This window comes from Nerophis lumbriciformis, linkage group LG30 (genome assembly GCF_033978685.3).
Source record: "Nerophis lumbriciformis linkage group LG30, RoL_Nlum_v2.1, whole genome shotgun sequence".
Lineage (NCBI taxonomy): Eukaryota > Metazoa > Chordata > Actinopteri > Syngnathiformes > Syngnathidae > Nerophis > Nerophis lumbriciformis.
The window spans coordinates 5,421,739-5,448,844 of record NC_084577.2 but is presented as its reverse complement, the minus strand read 5'-3'; the positions used below and the strand labels follow the sequence as shown (position 1 = coordinate 5,448,844).

At 42.0% G+C, this 27,106-nt stretch overlaps 1 protein-coding gene across 1 annotated transcript; it reads right to left on the bottom strand.

Annotated features, from left to right (window-relative positions):
• Nucleotides 1-261: 261 nt before the first annotated feature.
• On the bottom strand, nt 262-27,072 carry psmd2 (proteasome 26S subunit ubiquitin receptor, non-ATPase 2). The gene is made up of 21 exons (XM_061925419.1): nt 26,887-27,072; nt 24,246-24,302; nt 23,988-24,152; nt 19,030-19,151; nt 17,981-18,205; nt 17,739-17,897; nt 16,042-16,186; nt 14,742-14,802; nt 14,462-14,608; nt 14,229-14,335; nt 13,019-13,146; nt 12,852-12,939; nt 12,625-12,787; nt 12,058-12,159; nt 11,816-11,964; nt 11,651-11,734; nt 7,564-7,732; nt 3,981-4,075; nt 3,784-3,910; nt 3,580-3,698; nt 262-905 (listed from the first exon to the last, which is right to left on the bottom strand). Exons 1-21 carry the CDS (start codon nt 27,007-27,009, stop codon nt 723-725), a joined length of 2,718 nt encoding a protein of 905 aa, XP_061781403.1. The 5' UTR covers nt 27,010-27,072; the 3' UTR covers nt 262-722.
• Nucleotides 27,073-27,106: the final 34 nt, after the last annotated feature.

Sequence of the window (27,106 nt, the reverse complement as noted above, 5' to 3'; positions counted from 1 at the left end):
GCCATCATATTTGCGCCATTCCAAAAATGTTGCTTTCACACATCATCTCCAATTTCACCACTCTATATCGTGTTTTACTGCTTATAGTTGCACATACTGTGTAGTGTATATATTTGGAATCTCAACTCAGCCCTCAGTGTGTGGGTTTCCATCCAGTTGAAAATTAACACGCATTGTTTGTATTTGTGAATGTGTGAATGTGAACTATTGTAAAAGCAGTAGTCGAAAATGAATGAAAAATGATAAGCATCAAGTACAATGTTCATTTTACAATGTGGATCCAAGTTTATTTTAGATAAATCGTTTTAATAGTACTGTAACAAAAGACCACCTGCTTTTTTATTTTTAATGATCTCATTACAAATTATAGCCATGGTTTGGGGGTAACATCTGTAGCACTTACAAGACAAGCAGTTCCACTGAGGAATGGATGTTACATATGAACTACGGCCAACTGCTGGTCGAGGGCAAGTGTGGATCAAAATCGAAGCTCAAGAAAAATGTATGTTGACTGAAGGTACCAGTGAACATATTCTATTTCACAGAAGTCCAACTAGTCAGACCCCGAGGCATCCATTTTCATGGGCAGTTGGAGTAGGCCTGAGGCATCCCACCATTTTTCTTTACAACAATCGAACACAACAATAAGATATAAAGATAGCAAAGAGCCACCGAGCGCCACCCTTGAATATCTAAGGAGAACCGCAGGATTTTAAGGCAGTCTATGTTTCGTAGTTGGGGTTCTTGCGAAGGATCACAAAGCCCTCCAGGATGGGGGTGACAGGTAAATACTCCTCTGTAGCCAACTCAGCTCTCTCTCCGTGGGCCAGCAACACTGGTGTGGTGTGAGTCTGGAAACCTGTGATGGCCTTTGGTTTGCCTGCTTGGCCCACAACATCAACTGCCTGTGGAGATATCATGCAAACAGTCAATGTTCCTCTGCTTCAACCAATTTCCCTTTAAGAGTAGGGTTGCTCGATAATCATCGGACCGATGACGTCACACGATAAATACAAAAATAAAGAATTTCTCCAATAACCGATAAAAAATCAATGTACAATGTACCGGTACTTTGTTGAGATTGATCAAGTTTCTTCTTTCTCCAATCCTTTTATTTACTTGTTCTTCATTAAAAATGACTAGCAACAAATCCATCATATTTTTCTGTTATTATAGACTGTACTCGTGTTTGGAGACTCTTCGCCCAACATCCGCCACAAACAGCGAAAACAGCAGGGAACCTGACGTCACACTTGGTGCCCCAGCCTTTTCTCCTCAAAAGCTGCCACTGTCTTTTTATTATCGCAGATTTTGTAGATCACTGTCTGCGGGTATAGCTCAGATATATTAGCAGGGTCTCCTCCAGAATTACACAACATGCCAACCTCACTGGTTTTGTACAGATACACACATATACATATACATATACATGTATACACACGTATATATACAAAACCCAAAACCAGTGAAATTGGCACGTTGTGTAAATCGTAAATAAAAACAGAATACAATGATTTGCAAATCCTTTCAACCTATATTCAATTGAATAGACTGCAAAGACAAGATACTTAATGTTCGAACTGGAAAAAGGTTATTTTTTGCAAATAATAGGTCATTTGGAATTTGATGCCTGCAACATGTTTCAAAAAAGCTGGCACAAGTGGCAAAAAAGACTGAGAAAGTTGAGGAATGCTCATCAAACACTTATTTGGAACATACCACAAGTGAACAGGCTAATTAGGAACAGGTGGGTGCCATGATTGGGTATAAAAGCAGCTTACATGAAATGCTCAGTCATTCACAAACAAGGATGGAGCGAGGGTCACCACTTTGTGAACAAATGCCTGAGGAAATTGTTGAACAGTTTAAGAACAACATTTCTCAACGAGCTATTGCAAGGAATTTATGGATTTCACCATCTACGGTCTGTAATATCTTTAAAAGGTTCAGAGAATCTGGAGGAATCACTGCACGTAAGTGATGATATTACGGACCTTCGATCCCTCAGGCGTTACTGTAGCAAAAAGCAACATCAGTGTGTAAAGGATATCACCACATGGGCTCAGGAACACTTCAGAAAACCACTGTAAGTAACTACAGTTTGTCACTACATCTGTAAGTGCAAGTTAAAACTCTACTATGCAAAGCCAAAGCCATTTATCAACAACACCCAGAAACGCAGCCGGCTTCGCTGGGCCAAAGCTCATCTAAGATGGACTGATGCAAAGTGGAAAAGTGCTCTGTGGTCTGATGAGTCCACATTTTAAATTGTTTTTGGAAACTGTGGATGTCATGTCCTCCGGAACAAAGAAGAAAATAATTATCCGGATTGTTATAGGCACAAAGTTCATGGGTAACTTACCGGTACACATCTGTGAAGGCACCATCAATGCTGAAAGGTACATACAGGTTTTGGAGCAACATATGTTGCCATCCAAGCAACGTTATCATGGACGCCCGTGCTTATTTCCGCAAGAGAATGCCAAGTCTCCTGTTACAACAGCATGGCTTCATAGTAAAAGAGTGCGGGTACTAGACTGGCCTGCCTGTAGTCCAGACCTGTCTCCCATTGAAAATGTGTGGCGCAATATGAAGCCTAAAATACCATAACTGAGACCCCGGACTGTTGAACGACTTAAGCTGTACATCAAGCAAGAATGGGAATAAATTCCACCTGAAAAGCTTAAAAAATTGGTCTCCTCAGTTCCCAAACGTTTACTGAGTGTTGGGTTAGGGTCATAAAACCCAGTGGTAAAAATGCCCCTGTGCCAACTTTTTTGCAATGTTTGATGCCATTAAATTCTAAGTTAATGATTATTTGCAAAAAAAAATTAAGTTTCTCAGTTCGAACATAATATATTGTCTTTGCAGTCTATTCAATTGAATATAAGTTGAAAAGGATTTGCAAATCATTGTACTCCGTTTTTATTTACGACTGACACAACGTGCCAACTTCACTGGTTTTGCGCGCACGCACACACACGCACACACACACGCACACACACGCACACACACGCACACACACATTGGTGTTAAAGTTGATGTTTGTTTATGATTGATGTTTATTGTTCCCATGACTTTGAACATACTGTCCATGCCTGAAAGGGGTCCAGCGGACAATGACAAAGTATTGTATGTCTGGGAGTGAAGCACAAAGACTGACGTGTGTGCAAGGGACAAAATATGTGCTGGAATTTGGGCTGGTTGTCAGCATAAAATTGGCAATAACAATTTTAAAAAGCGCATCAGACTTTAAGTGACTTTTTCTGGAGGCTACAATACATTATATTACTTTAATTAGTTTTTACGTTTAAATAAACAACAACACATTTTTAAGGGTTGGCAGCATTTATCTTGCTGTGGCGCACTGCCACCATCAGTTTCATTGAAAGAAACCCTTATTAATCGGCCTGCCATACTGGCATATTTTGTTCTGAGTAAATAATAATTTTCGGACCAATTTAGTAAAGTTGGATAATTAACAGCACAGTGGTTGAGAATCACAGCTCTCGGCTAAATTAATTATTTAACAATGGCAATTTCTAGAGCTGTTCTTAACATTAGTCATAGAATATTTACCTGTCCAACTCTGACAGAAACGGGCAATGGTCGAAGTTCCTCGTCGAAGGTGACGAGCATACGAGGCTGCATGGCTGCTACCAGGCCGTAAAGAATGTAGTGGGACTTCCCCAGTATTACTGCAAGTGACACAGGCGAGACACAGACAAAACTTAAATGCAAACAAAGTCATATATGTAGAAAGCAAAGACAGCAAGAACTAACTGTTTTTGACATCAAGGAAGGAGACGAGCACAGTGAGCAGCCCCGCCACGGCCACCTGACTCATCAGCTGCCTATCACTATGGTAGGGACAGAGTGTTAGTGTGCCTTTTCCCAGGTGAGTCAGACCCTGTAGGGACAGCACAAAGTCAACACTTGGTCCCCTTAAACATGAGCTTCTTCCAGTCAGTGTCACACACCTGAGCCAGTCTGACCATAAAGAGATTGTTGGGGTCTTTGGCGTGGTACTGTGCCAGCTGCCGCAACATTGCGGCTAGGCGGGCATTATTTGTTCCTGGGAGGGAAAAAAATCATGTCAAATTCGTATTACTGAACACCAATATGTATTCACACTGGAGATTAAACCGATTTATATAAAATAGACAATATATTTAACAGTTAAATGGAGTTAAAAAGACAAATGGATACTTTTGGAGAGGGTCGGCTGTGGAGGGCTTCATTTGCAACGGTTTGCAGACAAACTCAAAAATCTATACCAACACATCCATCCATCCATTTTCTACCACTTGTCCCTTTTGGGGTAGCGGGGGGGTGCTGGAGCCTATCTCAGCTGCATTCGGGCGGAAGGCGGGGTACACACTGGACAAGTCGCCACCTCATCGCAGGGCCAACACAGACAGACAACATATTCAATACATATTATCTAGACTATGACGGAGTGTGGCAAATGTAGATAAATCCTTATAATTCCCCTTTAAATGTTAAGTAAACATTGCTTTCATTTCGATAATAGCCCCTTCTCCATTGGTGAAACACTTGGCAGAGTCTCTGTTCACTTCTGTTGGGGCGGTATAGCTCGGTTGGTAGAGTGTCCGTGCCATCAACCTGAGGGTTGCAGGTTCGATCCCCGCTTCCGCCATCCAAGTTACTGCCGTTGTGTCCTTGGGCAAGACACTTTACCCACCTGCTCCCAGTGCCACCCACACTGGTTTAAATGTAACTTAGATATTGGGTTTTCACTATGTAAAGCGCTTTGAGTCACTAGAGAAAAGCGCTATATAAATATAATTCACTTCACTTCACTTCACTTCACTCATGTTTGAACAGGCCAGCTTGTGTGGCTGTTGCATTTTTACAAGCTTCATTTTGTAATCTTTTGAAAAATAGAACAAAAAAAACAAAATGGTACAAGATGGAGGTGGGGGAAATAATCAATTTTTAGATGCATCGCAATTCCGACATGGAAGATTATAAAATCGATAATAATCTATTTATTTATTGTAAATTCAATTTAATGTATTTAACCAGGTAAAGACTCATTGAGATTAAAATCTCTTTTTCAAGAGCGACCTGACAAAGAGGGCGACACAAACAAAGTTACAATAACAATTACAACAAGACAATACAACAGAACGACAGCAGTCATACCACAACAGGTCAAAAATGATTTAATACGAACTATAACGAAACGAAAACGAAATAAAGTAATGCAGACAGTTCTAAAATTTGGTTGACTGCAGCGAGCCACCTCACCGAGATATCCAATAAGCTCCTTTATTATAGGGCACTTGTGTTGCAGTTTTGCACATGTTTCCCTTAATTTATTAAATGGGATGGGAATTATTTAACTGTTTGTTATTACAAAAGCACTGTTTTTTAAATTTGCAAGTGATAAACCTTTATTTAGTGAAATTAAAAGACATTTAATACTGCATCAAAATACATAATTTAAAAATGCATCAAAAACCGTTTTAATCAAATCGTAATCGAATCGTGAGGTGCCCAAAGAATCCCACCTCTCGTTCAAGATGTGGATGGTTGGCCTTTTAGCGTCATATCGAATTTGAAAAAGTTGTATCGGACACCCCAGCACAGACGGCATTCGTGAGATCAGAGGAAATTAAGTCTTATAGAGCAAGCAGTGACAATATTTGTTGAAAAATAACCATCATTGCATACTTTTTATTGTTAATTCAAAGCTATTTGGAGTCATGTTGGATTTCCGCCGTTGATCATAATGATAATTTGATGAACTGATCTGTTTAACATATAAGTTGGCTTTTATCTGTTTTAATTAAAAAGGGAGTTGAATAGTTCTGGTACAGTAAGTACGCACTTGGCAAGAAATGTAATATACAGATAAATGTGTATGACTGTGTAAGACCCACACTTTTGACCTTATTTACAGGAAGATAGTCAGCGAACTTTGAGGAGGGACATGGATCTATCATTCAGAAATACATTTGTGAAAAACTAAAAAGAAACTTAAGCACGATTATAAAAAGGTGAAGACTCAGCAGGTCCACCGCTGTACCAAGAAGTGGTATGACCTTCTCAAAGAATATGTGCCACAGTCAGAATGAAGGTAAATACATAAACTATTCTCTATTAAGTTTGTTACATACTGTAACATTATTAATGTAAAGAGGCCAAAACATGCATTGTGCAACATTAAGACTGGAACTTTGTCTTTTTTTTCGAACTAGTTGAACCAAGACAGAGTTTAATTACCGTAAAACTTTGAGGGGCGGTGGAAATACAAAAACACACATAAATCCTTAAAGTTTCTGTAAAAGTTGTTGGAAAGGTGGGTAATTATTAAAAATAAACTATAAACACTAATGGCTAATAATTAATATTAAAAACTAATTAATTTAAATAATTGTATAAATGAACATGGAGTTTAAAATCAAACTGAGGCCTGTGTTGTGCACCCACATTTACTGTGGTAGCTCTACTCTAAAATAAAGTGTATTCAATAGTGGGATACTACAGATAGATAGTTGAATAGGGATGATGTTCGTTAAGAAATTATCGATGTCGATGCCATTCTCGAATCCTCTTATTGAACCGATTCCTTATCGAATCTCTTATCGAATCCAGATAGTGCAGTTGTTGTGTGTGCACTGAGTTCCAAAAGCCGTAGATGTTATGTGACTGGGCCGGCACGCTGTTTATATGGAGGAAAAGCGGACGTGACTGAGGACAGCATGCTGACATTAAAGGGTGAAGGTTTCAGGTGAGAGAGGACGCTAAAGCAACACCCCCAGTGAGCATATAGTGCTGCTATGTGCGTTGTAAATTAAAAAAATGCAGACAAACACATCACCAACATGGACGAGGTGCCGCTCACTTACGACATCCTGGTGAAGCAGACTGTGGAGAAGAAGGGGACCAGCACGGTAGAGAATCGATACGCACAACGGGGCAAGAAAAGTCGGCTTTTACTGTTGTGCTACCTTGCTATGCTAATGGACAACGAGACTGACTTTGAAAATCACGAGCGGGAATCTGGCGTGTTTGATGGAGAACTTGCCCAACTGTTCATTTCGGACACAGAAGACGAGGACTTTGATGGATTTGTGGATGAGGATTGATCAAACAATGATGTGAGTACATTGATAAATACTTCAATAAAGTACAACCGAACTCAGCTTTGCTCCTGCTGCCTTTTTAAAAGAGCGTCCATGCATGCTAGCGTATGTTTTAAGCAAGCGTATGTTAAACCATGCTTGCTCCCAAAAATACGCTGCGCCTTATTTATGCGTTAAATACAGAAATAGCACCCGTAACTGACACGGCACCTTTTAACACGGTGTGCCCTATGGTCGCGAAAATACGGTATAGTGGCTTCGATAACGGAAACCGGTTCTCAAAAAAGGATTCGAATCCATGGAATCGGTTCTTTTCTTATCGAAGCATCGGGAGAACCGGTTTTCGAACATCATCCCTACTGTTGAACATTGTTTGCAATAACGGGGCTTTGCCAGCATAAAGGTCTGTATATTTAGTGGGTAAATGTGTAGTACTGTACAGACTCACCACTTCCCACCATGCCCATAGCAAAGATAGAGTTGTGTGAAACTTCGGGGTCAGCATCATGGGAAAACTTGCTTAGGGTGTCCAAGATGTTCAGACGGGGGTTGGAGACAGAGATGAGAGCCAGAGCAAGAGGCACTGCTCGCCTCAGAGTGGGCTCACCATAGCGCAGCTGTGACACAAAATTGCAGGGTTTAGATCAAAATGACAGGTGGAAAAATTGTTTCTTTCAAATTTGACAGAAAAATGTACTGAATGCAATTGGCTCCGCGTGGTTCGGTTAGTAGAGCAGACGTGGCAGAAACTTGAGGATTCCAGGTTCGAGTCCTGCTTCCGCCATCCTAGTCACTGCTGTTGTGTTGTTTGGCAAGACACTTTACCCACCTTCTCCCAGTGCCACCCACACTGGTATGAATGTAGTTTAAAATATGTATGTAATGGGTTTCACTATGTAAAGCACTGTGAGTCTCCAGAGAAAAGCGCTATATAAATACACTTCACTTGACTATTGCATATGGTGTACACTTTATTGTTGTCTGATCAACAAGATGTTCCAAGCATTTTTTTTGGTATTAAAAACCAAATACTTAAATATCTGCTTTTTACCTTCACTCAAGACAGTTGCCTATGCAGATTTCTTTACAAGGTGTTACAAATTGACAGTATATTACCGTGCACTAAATTAGCCTTAAATAATTTGGTTTCTTCCATTTTCACATCGTCACGTGAAGTCTAAGTTTCCAAGGTATACCTTTAATGGGACTGTTGGCCATACGCTGTGTGCCTCCCCTCTTGTACATTAAGGGTTGGTTAAGGTCATTTCAAATTGATAAACTATGTGGGAATATAGGGCTCAAAAGAGCACATGATTTTCGCAATGCATTGTGGGGCCGCGGTTGCCATTTTTGTTGGGTAAAGCTTTTGTTTACATGGGTGTACTGTACCCATGGTAATGTGAGTTAGAGCAGTGGTCCCCAACCACCGGTCCGTGGATCGATTGGTACAAACATTTTTCTTAAATAAAAAAGTTTTTTCTTTTTCTTAAATCAACATAAAAGACACAAGATACACTTAAAATTAGTGCACCAGACCAAAAAACCTCTCTCCCCCATTTACACTCATTCACACTCATTCGCACAAAAGGGTTGTTTATTTCTGTTATTAATATTTCTGGTTCCTACATTATATATCAATATAGATCAATACAGTCTGCAGGGATACAGTCCGTAAGCACACATGATTGACATTTTTTTATGACAAAAAATTTAAAATAAAATACCACACCCACCCTTCCCCCGGTCCGTGGGACAAATTTTCAAGCGGTCCGCAGCCACAAAAAGGTTGGGGACCACTAAGTTAGAGCAACAAACCGAATTAAAATGGATCGTACAAAACAAAACAAAAATCAAGGGACCATACCAAGACAAAGGCGCACTACCTCAAACAAAATATGTACAAATATGAGCACGTCCAATGGACCGGAGGTGTGAGTACGCTGCCGCCATTGGCGAAGCTAAACTTGTCTATATCTCGTCAAAAGAGTCCTCGTTCAAATTGCGCGTAATCTACGGCATGGCTCGGTTGATAGGGCGACCGTGCCAGCAACTTGAGGGTTCCAGATTTGATCCCCGCTTCCGCCATCCTAGTCACTGCCGTTGTGTCCTTGGGCAAGATTTTTTACCCACCTTCTCCCAGTGCCACCCACACCGGTTTAAATGTAACTTAGATATTGGGTTTCACTATCATGCATGTGATTTGAACTTAATGAAAAAGACTGAAAATAGGCCGGGGTGTGAGGGCAGCAGGTCGCCTGCCAGGGGACACCAGGGCCCTTCGAAGCTCCTGGATTCTCAGCAATTGAACATGCAAAAATTAGCAAAAAAAGAGCACCATTTAAAGATGTACAAAGTGTACAAAGAATTGAAAAATTATACAATATTTATTACAAGGACTTTACATGGCGTTAGTTTATTTGCACAACCAGGTCTTTGTAGTTATATTTTGGCATAGAAACCACAAAACAACACAAACTAATGCAATGTATTGTCCTTCCTTTACGTTTAGTGCTGCTATCAAACAGTAACATAATAGAGAATAAACTAGATTGCATCACAGAAAGTTTCTCCAACAAATCAAATGTTCAAACAAACATTTTACAAAGTGACCACTGCAAGATTTTTTACCCACCTTCAGACACAGACACAGGCGGTCCGATTGTATTCCATAAGATGATTAAAGGCATACTTTTAAGAGCCATTTTTTTCAACGCACTCTCTTTTCTCTGACTTTATTATCTTTATGAACCACTTTTTTCGGAACTCTATGAAAGCTCTTTCCTATCTCTCTATTTGAACGACTGGAACACTCAAAAACAGTACAGCAATACGGCATTTTCTGCTAAAACTCTACACTCACTCTCACTTGTTATAATGCTACTCTCAAGCTGCTTGACCATCGTGTGAAGTAAGCAGCAAAGAAGAAAAACGGTTGAGAAGTCATATGTAACCCTCGTATATCACGTATATGAAAGAATTGTCGACGAAGCATTATGTAAAATTGTCAAAAATTGCACTATTTTATCACATTTGGCATGGCCCAGTTGATAGAGCGGCCATGTCAGCAATGTAAGGGTTCCAGGTTCGATTCCAGCTTCCGTCATCCTAGTCACTGCCGTTGTGTCCTTGGGCAAAAAAACTTTGCCCACTTGCTCCGAATGCCACACACACTGGTTTAAATGTAGCTTATAAGATGCAAATAATGGGTTCACTCTGTAAAGCGTTTATGAGTCTCGAGAGATAAAGCGCTATATAAATATAATTCACATCACACTTCCAAAACATTTGTGCATGTCACAAATTAATTTGTTGTTGCTAATTTTTTAATGCATTTAAATGACACTTGTGGTTATTATGATCATCAGAGACATACAAAAGACTTATTTTGGTGAACTGTTAGACTATATACTGTTTGATAGGACTATACACTGTTAATATAAACTACGCAGCAAATTTTTTTAAATTGCTGATTTACAAGTCAATGATTTCTCAATTGTTGTATATTTAGTTCCTACATCACGAAGTATGAACAACGATTTTGTTGTGAAAGACTGAACGAATGAGATCAATGTTGTCTAGAAGTCCTGTTATCTACTGCTATTAATTATTGTTGTCTACTTAACGAAACATACATATAATTAGAAGACGTCTCTTCCAAGCAGGCTTCATCAGTTCATACTCAGACTTAGATTGGTCAGATCTAGTCTAGCGGCTGGTGTCAAAACCCCAAATATTTATACTCCAACACCAGGAGGGTGTGCCTGGGCAAGAATGTTTTTTTCACTACGGTAGGACAGAAACATCCTTGCCCAGGTACACCCTCCTGATGTTGAAGTATGAAAATGTGACCTTCTGGCACCAGCCTCTAGACTAGATCTGACCAATCTTAGTCTATGAGCATGAACTCATGAAGCCTACTTGGAAGAGAGGCGAAATGTCTAAGACAAACCAAACAGTCCAGTTTGAAATGATTGAATGCCTTGATAATCCATTGTGTATACTGTCAAAATACGGCTCTTCAGAGGTTTTTCTCCACCAACTTCTCCTCAGGCCAAGATGTCCTGCCAACATATCACATACCGGTACTTAAAGTCCTGACACTTATTAAACAGGTATGTTTTTATATCATATATTTAACAATATTGACTTACTTCAGCTTCTATATCTTTACTTGGTATGCTTGTTGGTAACAGTTCCCACCCACCCACCGGCTTGTTGTTCTTCACTTGAGAATAATGTAGTAAAGAGAGGAATGTTTGTCCTCAAAGGGGTTGGTGGACTAATAGCGCCTTCATGCCAGAAAAAAATGGTTTCCAATTGCATAATCTTGGCATGTAATCAGATTTTTCAAAAGCCAAACAAGATCAGATTAAAATGTTTCCATGTGTTTAAGAAATTTTATTTTGAGCTGAACTATTTTAAAAATCAGACTAATTTAGTGCATGTAAGCATACTGACTGAGGACAACCATAATTGTGATATGGCCTTCAATAAAAAAGAGCTTGACACCCCTGCTTTAGTTACTTGCTACTCACAAGATGTCCAAATGTCCGCAGCGCCATTTCAGAACCAATCTCCTCTCCCATTGCAATGAGAGCAATACCAAGAACAGCTACCCCCTAAAAGGAATAACAACATAACCATTAATGACATAGCATATAATGCAGCTAACAAAAGTGAAAACATGTTAATATATTTACCTGATGGGAGCCCATGTCAGCTGTGTCTTTTTTGTCCTTGTCCTTTTTATCTTTCTTGTCCTTGTCCTCTTCTTTTTCCTTCTCCTTGTTCTCATAATGCTCACTGCAAATGTGGAGAAGCTGCTGTACCTTCAGCACATTGCCAGAACCTGGGACATATGATGCAATACAAGGAAATTCGCTCAGCAAAGATGTACGGTACAAGTCAAAATTTAAATCATCATCAGCACTGGCGGACTGACCTGCGTAAGCACAGATATCGACTAATGTGTTGGCAAAGCTGCGGAAAGGTTCAGGTACCACCTGGAGAGCTGCAAGAGTGGTCTCAATGGCCTCTCCTTTACCTATTGGTTGCAAAATTTAAAAATGTGTTAGTGGAAATAGAGGGGACTCTTCAATACAGACACAGTGGAGCACCTGGCTTCTCATGCACTTTGCTCAGCCCCCATGAATTCAATTGCAGCTGTTATGATTTAGGGTCACAACCTAATTACGTGACCTTACCGGAGTTCTTTGGACTAAAAATCTGTATTTGTTTTGTTAACAGTATAGACTAATACTGTATTTTTTTTAATCGATGGGAGGACTGCTTGTTTAAAACCACCAACTTAAAGAAAAATTGCCGTTGTGAGTCAACACAGGTATTGAAGAGGTTAGCATTGGCCGTAGACAACCTGCATGTTAAAAGTCGCGGCAGATGAAGAGCATTTTTCGGGTTTCTGTACGCCCCAAAAATCAGCATGTTTGAGTCAAATAACACAAAACTTCTAAGTAATTATAATTTTAAAGAACAATAGATTGTTTCTTACCTAGGTGATTAAGCCCCAAGCCGAGAGGGAGCCAACGGGCGTATGTGTCTTTTAGCTCCTGTTCGTTCTTCTCCATGATTGTCTGCACGATGGTGGAGGTCACATCACCATTACAAGACCCCACAGCGATCATGCCGCATGCTAATGCCGTCACTCCAACCACCTGGATAGAAACACAATTGTACAAAGAGCAGCACATAAAACCAACCATGCCAATTCAAACACACCTCCATGCTGGATTTAGAGTCTCCCATGACAGGCAGTAGCAGAGACAGGACGTCTTCCCTATTAGAGCCGGCATAAGCCAAGCCAAGTCTGCAAAAAGAAGATGGCGGTCAGCAATTCAGATGTACAAATTTGTGTTCAAGAGTTGAACAAGAATATTCGTTCTCACCCAAAAATGGCCCCTATCCTCATGATATTGCTGTTGTGGAGGACATAGTCTGAGAGCAGGGCAAGGGCTGGGTCACATTCATTTCTCACGCCCGAGTTTACAATGCCACAGGCCAGGAGAGCACCAGACTGCAGACACAGATTACAGAAAAGTGTGTAAAAGAAGCAAATTCATCTCAGATCTTACTTCACATCTATTAGAAAACAGATATTACAGTGGACCCTGCTTCACTTGACGCCCCTCGGACTGGTTGTCGACATAACCAAAAACTATTGCTTGCACATTCACTGGGTTGTCTTAGAGACAAAGGGGATAGCTGAAAAATAAGGGTTTTTTGACACGAATTCCCTCCATTTTTCCAACTTTGTATAAATATATTGACAAATAGGAAACTTGATATATAGCTAAAGAAAAAGAGGCAGCATTCTTATTTTGAAATGCAAATGTTGATGCTCCTCTGACCCAAAGAATTAGACATGTGACGTAAGAAAGGTGATTGTGAAATCTCCTGATGTTGTTGGTGTTAATTTAACCACATTAGTGGTGCATTAAACATTATGTCGCTACTAAAGTAATGTTAAAAAAACAACTTAAAGCCTTGTCCATCTGTTTACTGGCGTATACTATTAACGTATAGATAACTTTTTACTGCAAATGAATATTGACTACAAATATCGGCCACCTTGACTACTAATAATCAGTATCTGCCCTGAAAAAACACATTGGTCAATTTGTAGTCTACCCTATCTTTGTCTCTGCGGGGCCCCTGGCACGCAGAGGTATATACAGTAACAGTGCAAATCATTCTCCAAGTGGATGACAATCTAAAAAAATGTTGGGAACAATTGTTGTTGGTTGTGGTGAAATCCAGGGTATACAGCCATGCTTTTATTTTGAAGCTTACTTTGCACTGAAGAAGAAATCACTGTGCGCACATTTTTATGTTTTGTACCTAATGATCGCTTTGGCTCTCAATATTGTACGTCGACAAAAGCGGTTCACCATGGACACCAATATCGACATTCGCGGGACCTTTTTGGTAAAAAAAAACATGGTGGACCAGAACTTGAGTTGTACAAGATCGACAGGTTACACTGACCTAAATGCATGCCACTATTATGTATTGTTTACCCCTTTTAAACTTAACTTTTTCCGTATAGCAGTAGGTTCAAATGTAAAAGTTGATGTGTCAAAAAAAGGCCTACCGTACCTTTATGTAGTCCTCCGATGAGTAAAGATATTTATCAATTTGGGTCAGGCCTCCATCCACATCCCACAGTAAGATCATCCCTAGAGAAGCTGCAGCACTCAGCATTCCTAAAAGGTTTTTATATCAAATAAGGTACACAGGAATGGTCAAAAAAACTAGGAGGTGAAAATAACTAAAGGATCAAGTACACATTGTTGCTGCAACAAAACATGGTATCATTTTGGGTGATGTACCATGGTCCTTGTTCTTGTACAACCATTTGTTGCCATCGTCTGTCAGCAGCTTGTCCTGTCCAAATGCTGCATTCACAAAACCATTCACAAAGGAAGAGGCAAGGTTCATGCGGGCCGAGTCCACCTGAGAGCCACTACCTCCAAACCCTAGAACACACAAAAGCAAATGTAAAATTGGATCTCTACACTTAAATTCTGTATGTCATTATGATTAAGCTAAAGCTCAGACTACCCTTTTCACATGCATGCCCACACACACGCCCTTTTCACACAAACTTACTATTATTTTCCAGGTGTGTTTTGTAGATGTCATCTGGGACTTTAGGTTCCATAATATCTAGCTGTGGATGATAGGAATAGTAAATCAAAGATTAATTACAATTACTTTGAGTAACTATACATGCTTGATAAAAACAAAACAAAAATCTGTCACAGCCATGTGTCTAAAAACATCCCCACAGCATGATGCTGCCACCATCATGCTTCACTGTAGGGATGGTATTGGCCTGGTGATGAGCGGTGCCTGGTTTCCTCCAAACATGATGCCTGGCATTCACGCCAAATAGTTTAATCTTTGTCTCATCAGACTGCAGATTAGAGAATTTTTTTCTCATGGTCTGAGTGTCTTTCACGTGCATGTTGGAAAACTGTTTGGCCACTCTACCATAGAGGCCTGATTGGTGGATTGCTGCAAAGAATAGAGGCCTGATTGGTGGATTGCTGCAAAGAAGGCAGTCCTTCTGGAAGGTTTTCCTCTCTCCACAAAGACATGCCGCAGCTCTGACAGAGTGACCGTTGGGTTCTTGGTCACCTCCCTGACCAGACTAACATGAATGCGGCAATGTAAAGAGACATCCTGGATGAAAACAAACGCTTGCAATCCGACCTGATGGCGCTTGAGAGGTGGTGCAAAGAGGAATGGGCGAAACCACCCAAAGATAGGTGCCAAGCTTGTGGCATCATGTTCAAAAAGACTTGAGGCTGTAATTGCTGCCAAAAGTGCATCAATAAAGCATTGAGCAAATACTGTAATGTACATGTGGTTTTATAGTTTTAATACATTTACCAAAAACATTTAAAAAAACAACGTTTTTCTACTGTCTTTATGGGGAATTGTCTGTAGAATATTGAGGACAAAAATGTATCTATTCTGTTTTGAAATAAGGCTGTAACATTACAAAATGTGGAAAAAGTGAAGCACTGTGAATACTTTTCAGATGTACATCACAGTATACAGTGCAATGTCACGATAAAAAACATATGAAAACCTTTTTTTATTACTTAAATGTTTGTCATTACTGAAAAAGTAATTGCACCATTGGAGTTATTATTACATTAAGATAATGTATGCATATAATAATCAGTGCAACATGACTGCTGTACAAAAGATACCAGCTTTCAAATATGAAATACAGTACAGCAGATAGAGGAGAAGCATATAATATGGCTTAAGAATGTCAAAAACATAAATGTTTATGGTTGCGTCCCCTTTATTGTCAACGTGGACCCACTGTCATGTACCATGATGTCTGGACACTGTTTCCTTCAATGGTATTGTTTTTCACACTTGACTTTCCTACCTCTCTGGCAAGGGCCAAGAAATTGCTATTGAGCTGCACATTGGACATGATCTCAGTCAGGTCTTCATAATCTTCTACGTCTTCATTAAGCTCCAAGAACATGCCATGTCGACCAAGCATGAAGGACATCTGCTTCTGAATAACTCTACAAGGCAAATGTATGGTAATTAGCAATTGATATGAACGATAAAAACTATTCAATAAATTAAACATCTCTGAATGTGTATTGTGTTTTAACATTGAATCAACCAGATGATTAGGGTACATTTCTTGAAACAGTGCTGTATAGTAGGGGTGTAACAATACACATACTTGTGTCGGACATTGTCAGTATGGAACCTTTGGTTCGGAAAGAGGCGTACCGATCAGTACACATTAAAGTGACGGACAGGAAGTGTGCCTTGTGTCAACGACTTGTACCCAAACAATTGCAGAACAGCCCACTGCCTGGCTAGCGATAGAGCTACAAAGAACCTGGAAACTCTCTTTCAACGTTAAAATCTTGTTTGGAAACACTTACCCTTCCAGTGAAATACGGAAAGCAGTGTGTCGCTGTTGTTCGTTGAGAATGGGAACAGCATTACCATTGAAATATTAATGCTGCACTCCAGCCAATGAGTGATATACTGAAAATTCAACAATAATGCAACAACCACTGATAGTCACACACACTAGGTGTGGTGAAATTACTCTCTGTGTTTGACCCATCTCCTTGTTCCACTCCCTGGGAGGTGAGAGGAGCAGTGAGCAGCAGCGGTGGCCGCGCTCAGGAATCATTTAGGGGATTTAACCCCCAATTCCAACCCTTGATGCTGAGTGCCAAGCAGGGAGGTAATGGGTCCCATTTTTATAGTCTTTGGTATGACTCGGCCGGGGTTTGAACTCACGACCTACCGATCTCAGGGCGGACACTCTAACCACAAGGCCACTGAGCAGGTCAATGAAACTTTCTCAGGAAAGGCACTTCTACGTCTCCCTTCTTGTTAATTTTGTACACAAAAGTGTCAAGAGTACATATGACAATAGGAGAAAATTCCAATATAAGATGATTCAGTAACTGTTAAGTTTGTTAAATGGATAAGCAGTCACAGCTGTCAGCTGTAAAGTGATGGTCGTCGTAAATTGTTTACCTGGACCGTCCTCGTAAGACGCAAAGTTGAATCATGAAATGCAACCTTACCCGAGCAAAAACGATACAGGATTATCCGGGAGAATCTTGATATCAAGATTCTTGACCCAGCCACACACAAAGAAGTTGTAGGCCTCCATAGGTTTCCAAATGTTCATCTGTTTTGTCGTGTAGAATGATGTCTGAAGCACAGGATAGTTCAACATATCTGGGAACTCCACCGACGAATAATCCCTGATATCACCCAACAAATCTTTGTATAGGGATCTATTCCATTGCGTAGTTGTTGTTATTTCTTGCATCTGCTTTTAGCAGGAAGATCTAGACGCCTTGCGTACTCGGAGCTTGCGCGCTGCACAACATCAATCCCCGCTTGGTTGACCGCAACTGTTTTACACTTACGGGAAGAAGTCACGTGACGGAAAACAAGCAATAATGTTTTGGCATTTTGTTCCTTTACTGTACCGAAAACTAACTAAACAGAGACCTTGAAGCCGAGTTACAAGCTAAACCATGATTATTGCGTTACACCCCTACCATATCAGCACCACGTCGTTTCAATACTCACATGTCTTTGCAGGATGTGAAGATGTTTTCAACAAGCTCCACATCATTGAGCATCAAGGCCAACCTGAGAGCTTCTGGGTAACGATTGAACTTTCTAAAGATCTTCAAGGCACATCGTAGCAGTGCGGAATTTTCAGGCTCTGGAACATAGCTCACACAGCTGAGACAGCAGGGAAACAAACAAATATTGGAATCAGGACTCTAGATGCGCTGTACTGCGTCATATATAATGGTCGCACGTACCTGGTGAGATAAAGACAGACTTTGCCATATGCATTCTCATCAATGTAGTCTTCTAGCATGTCCAGCCTCTCAATTTCCATCAGCAGATCACAAGCTTCGTGCTCAGCATTGTGCGCCATGTTGTAAGGTACTATCTCCTTCACCAGTTTCAGCAACGTCTCCTGCTGGGTCTTATCATTCTCCTCTACCTCCTGCCATTCTTTAGCCACCTCCCCAGCCAGGTGCCTAAAACCACCACAGAAGGAAATGTACAAAAACACTCTCCTCTTTCCTAGGGATGGTGTCATAACCAGACCAAAAAATAAATAGCTATTGGTGCATCATGTTGGTGCTAAATGAAGCAAAATGAGCCACTTGCAGCAAGTGCTTGACAAAAAAATTATGCAAGCAACGTCTTGCAAGTCTTGTCTGTCGGCGTGGCGAAGTTGGTAGAGTGGCCGTGCCAGCAATCGGAGGGTTGCTGGTTACTGGGGTTCAATCCCCACCTTCTACCATCCTAGTCACGTCCGTTGTGTCCTTGGGCTGCTGGTTAGCGCCATGCATGGCAGCTCCCGCCATCAGTGTGTGAATGTGGAAATACTGTCCAAGCGCTTTGAGTACCTTGAAGGTAGAAAAGCGCTATACAAGTATAACCCATTTATCATTTATTTACATATGAAACACTATATTGTGATATATATCGTTATAGCAGGAGGCTGAAATATATATCACGATATAGATTTTAAGCCATATCGCCCATCTCTAAATATAACTGACATGTATTATTTTATAAAACACAAATTTACCTCTGTTAACTATAACACAAAGCAAGGATGTGGATGTTTAATCAGACAGCTCAACATAAATCGATATACATTGGATTATTGTTTAGCTTCTTTAAATAAACAAATTTATTATTTTTAGCATGCGAACCTTTGGTGGGAAAGATTTGGACCCAGTTTTTCAGTAAACCTTCTAAAAAGCAGCAGTGTGTGTGTCGGGACGCTACCGTATGAACACATTTCATTACACCACTCCACTAGTGACTATATTTTGTCCACATCACTTACCGTACATATTCGTGTCCCCAGGAAGCCAACTCTTCCTGGGAGCCCAGCAGGCGATACTTGAGACACTCCCTTTCGCCACTCATGGTCATGGCCAGCACTGACACCACATCGGCACAAAAATGCTGCAAACAGAAAATGAGTGAGAAGCTTAAAAAGAAGCTTTTTGATATTTTTAGAGCTGTCAAATAATTAACATTTTAAAAATCACATTAACCAAAAGGTGGCTATGGATTACCGGTAATCACAATACCTATTCATTATTTATCATGTTGCATTTACGTTTATGTCATCACTATGCTACTTGATGGTACCTCGTACAATGTATCTACAGTTCAAAACTTTTGGCCACAAAATAATAAAATTGGTGTGCAGTTTTTGCAATCCCCTGGGCAATTGTGTCAGTTATTTCTTACAAAAATGCTGCGAACAGAAAAGGAGTGAGAAGCTTAAAAACAAGCATTTTGATATTTTTAGAGCTGTCAAATAATTAACATTTTAAAAATCACATTAACCACAGGGTGGCTATGGATTAATCACAATACCTATTCATTATTTATAATGTTGCATTTACGTTTATGTCATCACTATGCAACTTGATGGTACCTTGTACAATGTATCTACAGTTCAAAACTTTTGGCCACGAGATAATAAAATTGGTGTGCAGTTTTTGCAGTTCCCTGGGCAATTGTGTCAGTTATTTCTTACAAAGATCCTGAAGGTTGCGTGATATTGGTTTGTAGCGAGCTGTATGTTGTGAACCCTTAAGTGCTTTGCAGAAGAAGCCCCAATTTAAGTATTTTTCTCGTTGGTATGATACTTTAGGCCAGTTCTTTAACATGCTTTAGCGGTGTCATGCAATATCGTGCTTCAAACTAGAGATTGACCGATATGGTTTTTCAAGGCCGATACCAATTATAAGTAGCAAAGGAGGCTGATAACAGATATTTGGATCCGATATTCATTTTAAATAAAAGCTATTGAAAAGAGGCCGATACCGATATATGTCAAAATGCTAAATATCAGCGCCGATAATTGGCTAATAATAATAATAATTGGATCCCTATTTAAAACCTTTCTTCAAAAAGCTGTGTACTACAAAACATTCTCATTGTAGCACATTAATCCTAACATTCTCATTTTTATTAAAGAAAAAAAAATCAGCACAAATTGTCTTACAAATTTTTGTTTTGCATGTTAAAGTGTTTTATATATTGTACTCCGAGTTAATGTTGCTGATCTATTTAAATATACCGTACTATAATTTATTGACTCCTTTCTGAGCTGCCACCTTATCGTGGTAGAAGAGTTTGCGTGTCCCAATGATCCTAGGAGCTATGTTGTCCGGGGGCTTCTATGCCCTCTGGTAGGGTCTCCCAAGACAAACAAGTCCTGAGTGAGGGATCAGACAAAGAGCAGCTCAAAGACCTTTATGAAAAGTACAAATCGAGGACCTATATTTCCCTCATCCGGACGCGAGTCACCGGGGATCCCCTCTGGAGCCAGGCCCGGAGGTGGGGCACGATTGCGAGCGTCTGGTGGCCGGGTATGTCCCCATGGGGCCCGGCCGGGCTAAGCCCGAAGAGGCAACGTGGGTCCCTCCTCCAATGGGCTCACCTCTCATAGGAGGGGCCATAGATGTCGGGTGCAGTGTGAGCTGGGCGGCAGCCAAAAACAGGGCACTTGGCGGTCCGATCCTCGGCTACATAAGCTAGCTCTTGGGACGTGGAACGTCACATTGCTGGGAGGGAAGGAGTCTGAGCTGGTGCGCGAGGTGGAGAAGTTCCGGCTAGATATAGTCGGATTTACTTTGACGCACAGCAAGGGCTCTGAAACCAGTTCTCTCGAGTGGGGCTGGACTATCTTCCACTCTGGCGTTGCAAGCAATGAGAGGCGACGGCTGGGGTGGCAATTCTTGTTGTCCCCCGGCTCAAAGCCTGCACGTTGGACTTTCACCCAGTAGACAAGAGGGTAGCTTCCCTCCGCCTTCGGGTAGGGGGACGGGTCCTGACTGTTGTTTGTGCTAACGCACCAAACAGCAGCTCAGAGTACCCACTCTTTTTGGATTCCCTTGAGGGAGTACTGGAGAGTGCTCCCTCGGGTGATTCCCTTGTTCTACTGGGGGACTTCAACGCTCATGTTGGCAACAACAGTGAAACCTGGAGAGGCGTGATCAGGAAGAATGGCCGCCCGGATCTGAACCCAAGTGGTGCTTTGTTATTGGACTTTTGTACTCGTCACGGATTGTCCATAACAAACACAATGTTCAAACATAAGGGTGTCCATATGTGCACTTGGCACCAGCACATCCTCGGCCGCAGTTCCATGATTGACTTTGTAGTTGTGTAATTGGATTTGCAGCCTCATGTTTTGGACACTCGGGTGAAGAGAGGGGCGGAGCTTTCTACCGATCACCACCTGGCTCCGATGGTGGGGGAGGATGCCGGACAGACCTGGCAGGCCCAAACGCATTGTGAGAGTCTGCTGGGAACGTATAGCAGAGTCTCCTGTCAGAGAGAATTTCAATTCCCACCTCCGGAAGAACTTTGAACAGGTCACGAGGGAGGTATTGGATATTGAGTCCGAGTGGACCATGTTCTGTGTCTCTATTGTCGAGGCGGCTGATTGGAGCTGTGGCTGCAAGGTGGTTGGTGTCTGTCGTGGCGGTAATCCTAGAACCCGCTGGTGGACACCAGCAGTGAGGGATGCCGCCAAGCTAAAGAAAGAGCCCTATCGAGTCCTATTGGCTCATGGGACTCCAGAGGCAGTGGACAGGTACCGACAGGCCCAGCGAAGTGCGGTTTCAGCGGTCCCGGAAGCAAAAACTCGGCCATGGGAGGAGTTTGGGGAAGTCATGGAAAACGAATACCGGACGGCTTCGAAGCGATTCTGGACCACCATCCGCCACCTCAGGGGGGAGGGGGGGAGCAGTGCACTGTCAACACTGTGTATGGTGAGGATGGTGGGCTGCTGACCTCTACTGCGGCTGTTGTGGATCGGTGAAGGGAATACTTCGAAGACCTCCTTAATCCCACCAACACGTCTTCCTATGAGGAAGCAGTGCCTGGGGAATCTGTGGTGGGCTCTCCTATTTCTGGGGCTGAGGTTGCTGAGATAGTTAAAAAGCTCCTTGGTGGCAAGGCCCCGGGGGTGGATGAGACCCGCCCGGAGTTCCTTAAGGCTCTGGATGCTGTGGGGCTGTCTTGGTTGACAAGACTCTGCAATATCGCGTGGACATCGGGGACGGTACCTCTGGATTGGCAGACCGGGGTGGTGGTTCCTCTCTTTAAAAAAGGGGACCGGAGGGTGTGTTCCAACTATCGTGGGATCACACTCCTCGGCCTTCCCGGTAAGGTCTATCCAGGTGTACTGGAGAGGAGGCTACGCCGGATAGTCGAACCTCGGATCCAGGAGGAACAGTGTGGTTTTCGTCCTGGTCGTGGAACGGTAGACCATCTCTATACTCTCAGCAGGGTCCTTGAGGGTGCATGGGAGTTTGCCCAACCAGTCTACGTGTGCTTTGTGGACTTGGAGAAGGCATTCGACCGTGTCCCTCGGGAAGTCCTGTGGGGAGTGCTCGAAGAGTATGGGGTATCAGACTGTCTGATTGTGGCGGTCCGCTCCCTGTATGATCAGTGTCAGAGCTTGGCCCGCATTGCCGGCAGTAAGTCGGACACGTTTCCAGTGAGGGTTGGACTCCGCCAAGGCTGCCCTTTGTCACCGATTCTGTTCATAACTTTTATGGACAGAATTTTTAGGCGCAGGATTAGGTCTCTGCTTTTTGCAGATGATGTGGTCCTGATGGCTTCAACTGGCCAGGATCTTCAGCTCTCACTGGATCGGTTCACAGCCGAGTGTGAAACGACTGGGATGAGAATCAGCACCTGTGCCATCTCCAAGTCGGGGATGAGATCTTGCCCCAAGTGGAGGAGTTCAAGTACCTAGGAGTCTTGTTCACAAGTGAGGGAAGAGTGGATCGTGAGATCGACAGGCGGATCAGTGCGGTGTCTTCAGTAATGCGGACGCTGTATCGATCCGTTGTGGTGAAGAACGAGCTGAGCCGAAAGGCAAAGCTCTCAATTTACCGGTCGATCTACGTTCCCATCTTCACCTATTGTCATGAGCTTTGGGTTATGACCGAAAGGACAAGATCACAGGTACAAGCGGCCAAAATGAGTTTCCTCCGCCGGGTCTCTCTACCTCACAGATAGGGTGAGAAGCTCTGTCATCCGGGAGCAACTCAGACTAAAGCCGCTGCTCCTCCACATCGAGAGGAGCCAGATGAGGTGGTTCGGGCATGTGCTCAGGATGCCACTCTAACGGATAATTTATTGAGTTTAATTGTATTTAAATTTTTAGTACAGTATCAATGAGTCAAGTCGCTCAAAATATTTTTATAGTTTAAGAAAGATTAAAAACATTTTTAATTTGAGGCAAATTGATGCACTTTATAGCTTTTCTGTTACTGACTAATAGACAATGCTAATTAAGTTATTCTTTGTTGTAAGTGATCTATATTTATTTCTATCTATTTTCTTTACCTGTTTTATTTCATGTTAATAAGGATACAATTTTATGCAGAGGTGAACTTATAACAATTTTATCGAAAAATAATGGTATTTATAGTCATGGTAGATCAAAAATGTTTTCTTCTTCCTAAGGTGTGGGGGAGTAAGAGAAATAACTGAGAAGCACTGCTTTAGAAAGAGTACTTTGGTGAAACAAATCTCCTTTTAGTAGAGTGTGCCAACAAATTTGTGCTGGCTAATTGATCGCCGTTTTGTGTTGGGAAAGAGAGTTTGATATGTTTGTGTCGATCAAGTTGGTTCTGCCATCACACAGCGTTCGGACACCATTGTGGGATTTTTAGTGACTATGCCTTATATCAGTACATTGGTAAATAAGTTTTAAAAATATATATACATTCAATTTCCACTGTATTATAACAAACAAAGCCATACCTTATTTTCCCCTGCGACCATGCCTTCATAGATCTCCTTGAGCTTGGCATAATGCGGGCGCAAAAATTTGAGCGGTTTGGGTACTGAGGTCATAGAAGTGGTCGAGGAGCGAATCAGTCTGCGTAGCTCTTCCAATGCAGGACGATACAGCGCTGTGTCTTTCTCCTAAAAATGTGCGCAAAAAAAGGTGGGTTTAGGGCTCAGTCAGTTTATTTACTACATATATGCAAAGTATGAAGACAATTACATGATACTCACGCTCAATCTCTCCACCATCATTTCTAAATCCTCTTGTAATTGCTTATCTTCTTCAGACTGGAAAATAAATCATTGGTGAAATAAGAAGTCATATTTTTTTTAACGAATCATCACATATTACATAAACTGTATAATATATTAACTCTGTATAATATATTAACTCACACAGCATAGTATCACCCCAACAACTGCAAATATGTTTACAATAGAGATGCGCGGATAGGCAATTATTTCATCCGCAACCGCGTCAGAAAGTCGTCAACCATCCGCCATCCACCCGATGTAACGTTTGAGCAGAACTGCACCCGCCCACCATCCGCCCGTTGTTATATATCTAATATTAATAAAAAAATTAAAAAAAAAGGGTGAAAACTACGCGAATTGCACCTTGTGCAGACAAGATTTTTCGATCGGACACGGGGGAATTAGCGATGTAAAAGACCACGTTGGGACAAAAAACCACAAGTCTAATGCCGTTGCTAGCGATACAAGTGGAAAACTTTCAACGTTTTTCGTCGCCCAAACAGATTCTTTGGATGTGATAAATGCCGAAGTTTTATTTACGGAGGCAATAATTGAGCATGGACTTCCAATCGCACTGGCTGATCACATGGGACAGTTAATAATGTAATGCAACCTTTAAAAATCATTACGCGGTGATCGCGATCCCAAAAATAAACTTTTCTTGCATGATAATGTCCAGAAAAATTCGCTTTATATTACTATAGAGTCCTTTTAACGAATGAGTTTGATGGTTTATCACAAACCTTAAATGAAAGAAGTCCTTTGTTCTCCTGCACCATGCATGCGCAATCCTGTCGGCTGTATTTCACAGCACGACATACTGTAAAAAGTGTTTATACTATTTATACTTTCAATTAACAAATTGAAGTCTTGTGAAAGGTTGACAGGATAACTGGCATTAACTGTCAAAATAATTTCAAACTATTGAAGTTAGCTTACAGAATAAACATGTCAATCAACCCATATGATTTTTGCTGTAATATTTTTGTTTTGAAAAGTCACTGTGACTGATAGAAAAGTGATGGTTTTAGCAACATTTTAACCTGTCTGAATGCTAATAGTCATTTTGCGTCGGGGGGCGAAGCCCTGAACCCTCCACCAGGACTTTGTCCTGGACCTACCGGGGCCTGCGGCCCTTGGACCCTGGCTACTAGGTTTTTCTGATTTAAAAGTTGGCAGGTATGGTGAGGTTATAAAGCTTTTGCCTGTTAAAGAAAGGAGACTGATCCAATGCACAGACATTCGCGTGCCACGCTGTCACGACCCAGACGCACACCAGTGCGCAATCATATGGGAGCCGCGCTGAGCGCACCTCCAAGCGCGTCTCGCTGCCGGCGACGGCCAGATATGGGCCCACGCTCCAGCGCCATCCATTTTCAGGGCTAGTTGATTCGGCAGGTGGGTTGTTACACACTCCTTAGCGGGTTCCAACTTCCATGGCCACCGTCCTGCTCTCTATATCAACCAGGGTGAGCCCCACCCCTTTCATGAGCGCACTACGCGCGGAGTGACCCCTGTTACGCGCCCCCGGCAACAGGGGTGGCAAGCAGGTAAGCTGCGCGGGCGGAGCGCGCGGAGTGACCCATGTTACGAGCCCCCGGCCACGGGGGTGGCGGGCAGGTAAGCTGCTTACCTGCTGCGCGTGACGCCGGCCGCGGCGAAAGCGGACGAGGCGGGGTGTCGGTGAGGTGGGCGCGGTAGTGACCCTGGACGTGCGTCGGGCCCTTCTCGCGGATCGCCTCAGCTACGGCTCCCGGTGGGGCCCTCTCGGGGGAAGGGGCCTCGGTCCCGGACCCCGGCGAGGCGTCCCTTCTCCGCTCCGTAAAAGTGTCCATCTCTTTTCTTTTTTTTTCTTCTGTTGTGGCATATGCAGCAGGTGCCTGCTCGTTTTTCGTATGTGGGTAACAACATTTAACTATGTATATATATTTCCGAATTGGTTTAACTGCCACCCGCAAAAAAAAATAAAAAAAAAATAAATAAATTAATCCGCCCGACCCGACCCGCGAGCGGATAAAATCTTAGTTTTTTTAATTTCATCCGCCCGATCCGCGGATAATCCGCGGACTCCGCGGTTGTGTCCGCAAACCGCGCATCTCTAGTTTACAATATTTTTTTTAAATACCATAAATAAACAAATGCCTGAACATGGGTGATGATAGCGGTTATTACAATTACTATAAGGCTACCCAAATAGTTTTCTATGCACTGATCAGTCAGTACGTTTTGATCAACACAGCCTATGCATGGCAATTGGATTGTAATGTATTGTGTATAATATTTTATTACGTACTATGTATTATTATTATGTATGAGTATTAATATGCTGCCGACCTAAGTTGACCGTTAGCATAACATGCTACATTTAGCTAGCCAGTGAGCTAGGGCAGACGTTAGCAAAAATAGTGACATTTATGTGTAAACATCCATAGAGTCCGGACCAAACTGTACTACCCGAGCGTTGCTATAACGTCTGACAACTTCTCAGCAGACAGATGTCCATTTATCACACAAGCATGTAAAATGACAACCATTGTGGCCCGCTGCCTCAACACGACAGTGACTAAGGCAAAATAACACCGGCAGCTTTACATGACGATAATTCAACAATACTCACCAATTCTTGCTCCTCTTTCTTTTCTTTATCCTTTCCAGAAGTTTTGGAGTCCTTTTCTTTGTTCTTTTCATTCTCCTCGTTTTTATCGGACAGCTTCTTCTCTTTGTTTTTCGAGTCCTCCATGGTTGCAGCGCCGTAAACTTACCGCAGATAGCGAATGAAACAACGGAAGCGGAAGTGTTGTCCTGCTCGCTGTAAGAGAAAACGTTAATGTTTTCTT

What these genes read in the sequence shown, in the direction of transcription:
- psmd2 (XM_061925419.1), bottom strand. Translation starts at nt 27,009, where the DNA reads ATGGAGGACTCGAAAAACAAAGAGAAGAAGCTGTCCGATAAAAACGAG. An exon ending in AACACACCTGGAAAATAATA is followed by an intron (nt 14,609 to 14,741) that starts GTAAGTTTGTGT and finishes TGTGTGTTCTAG; the next exon opens with GGTTTGGAGGTAGTGGCTCT. An exon ending in TATGGGCATGGTGGGAAGTG is followed by an intron (nt 4,076 to 7,563) that starts GTGAGTCTGTAC and finishes TTTCCCTCCCAG; the next exon opens with GAACAAATAATGCCCGCCTA.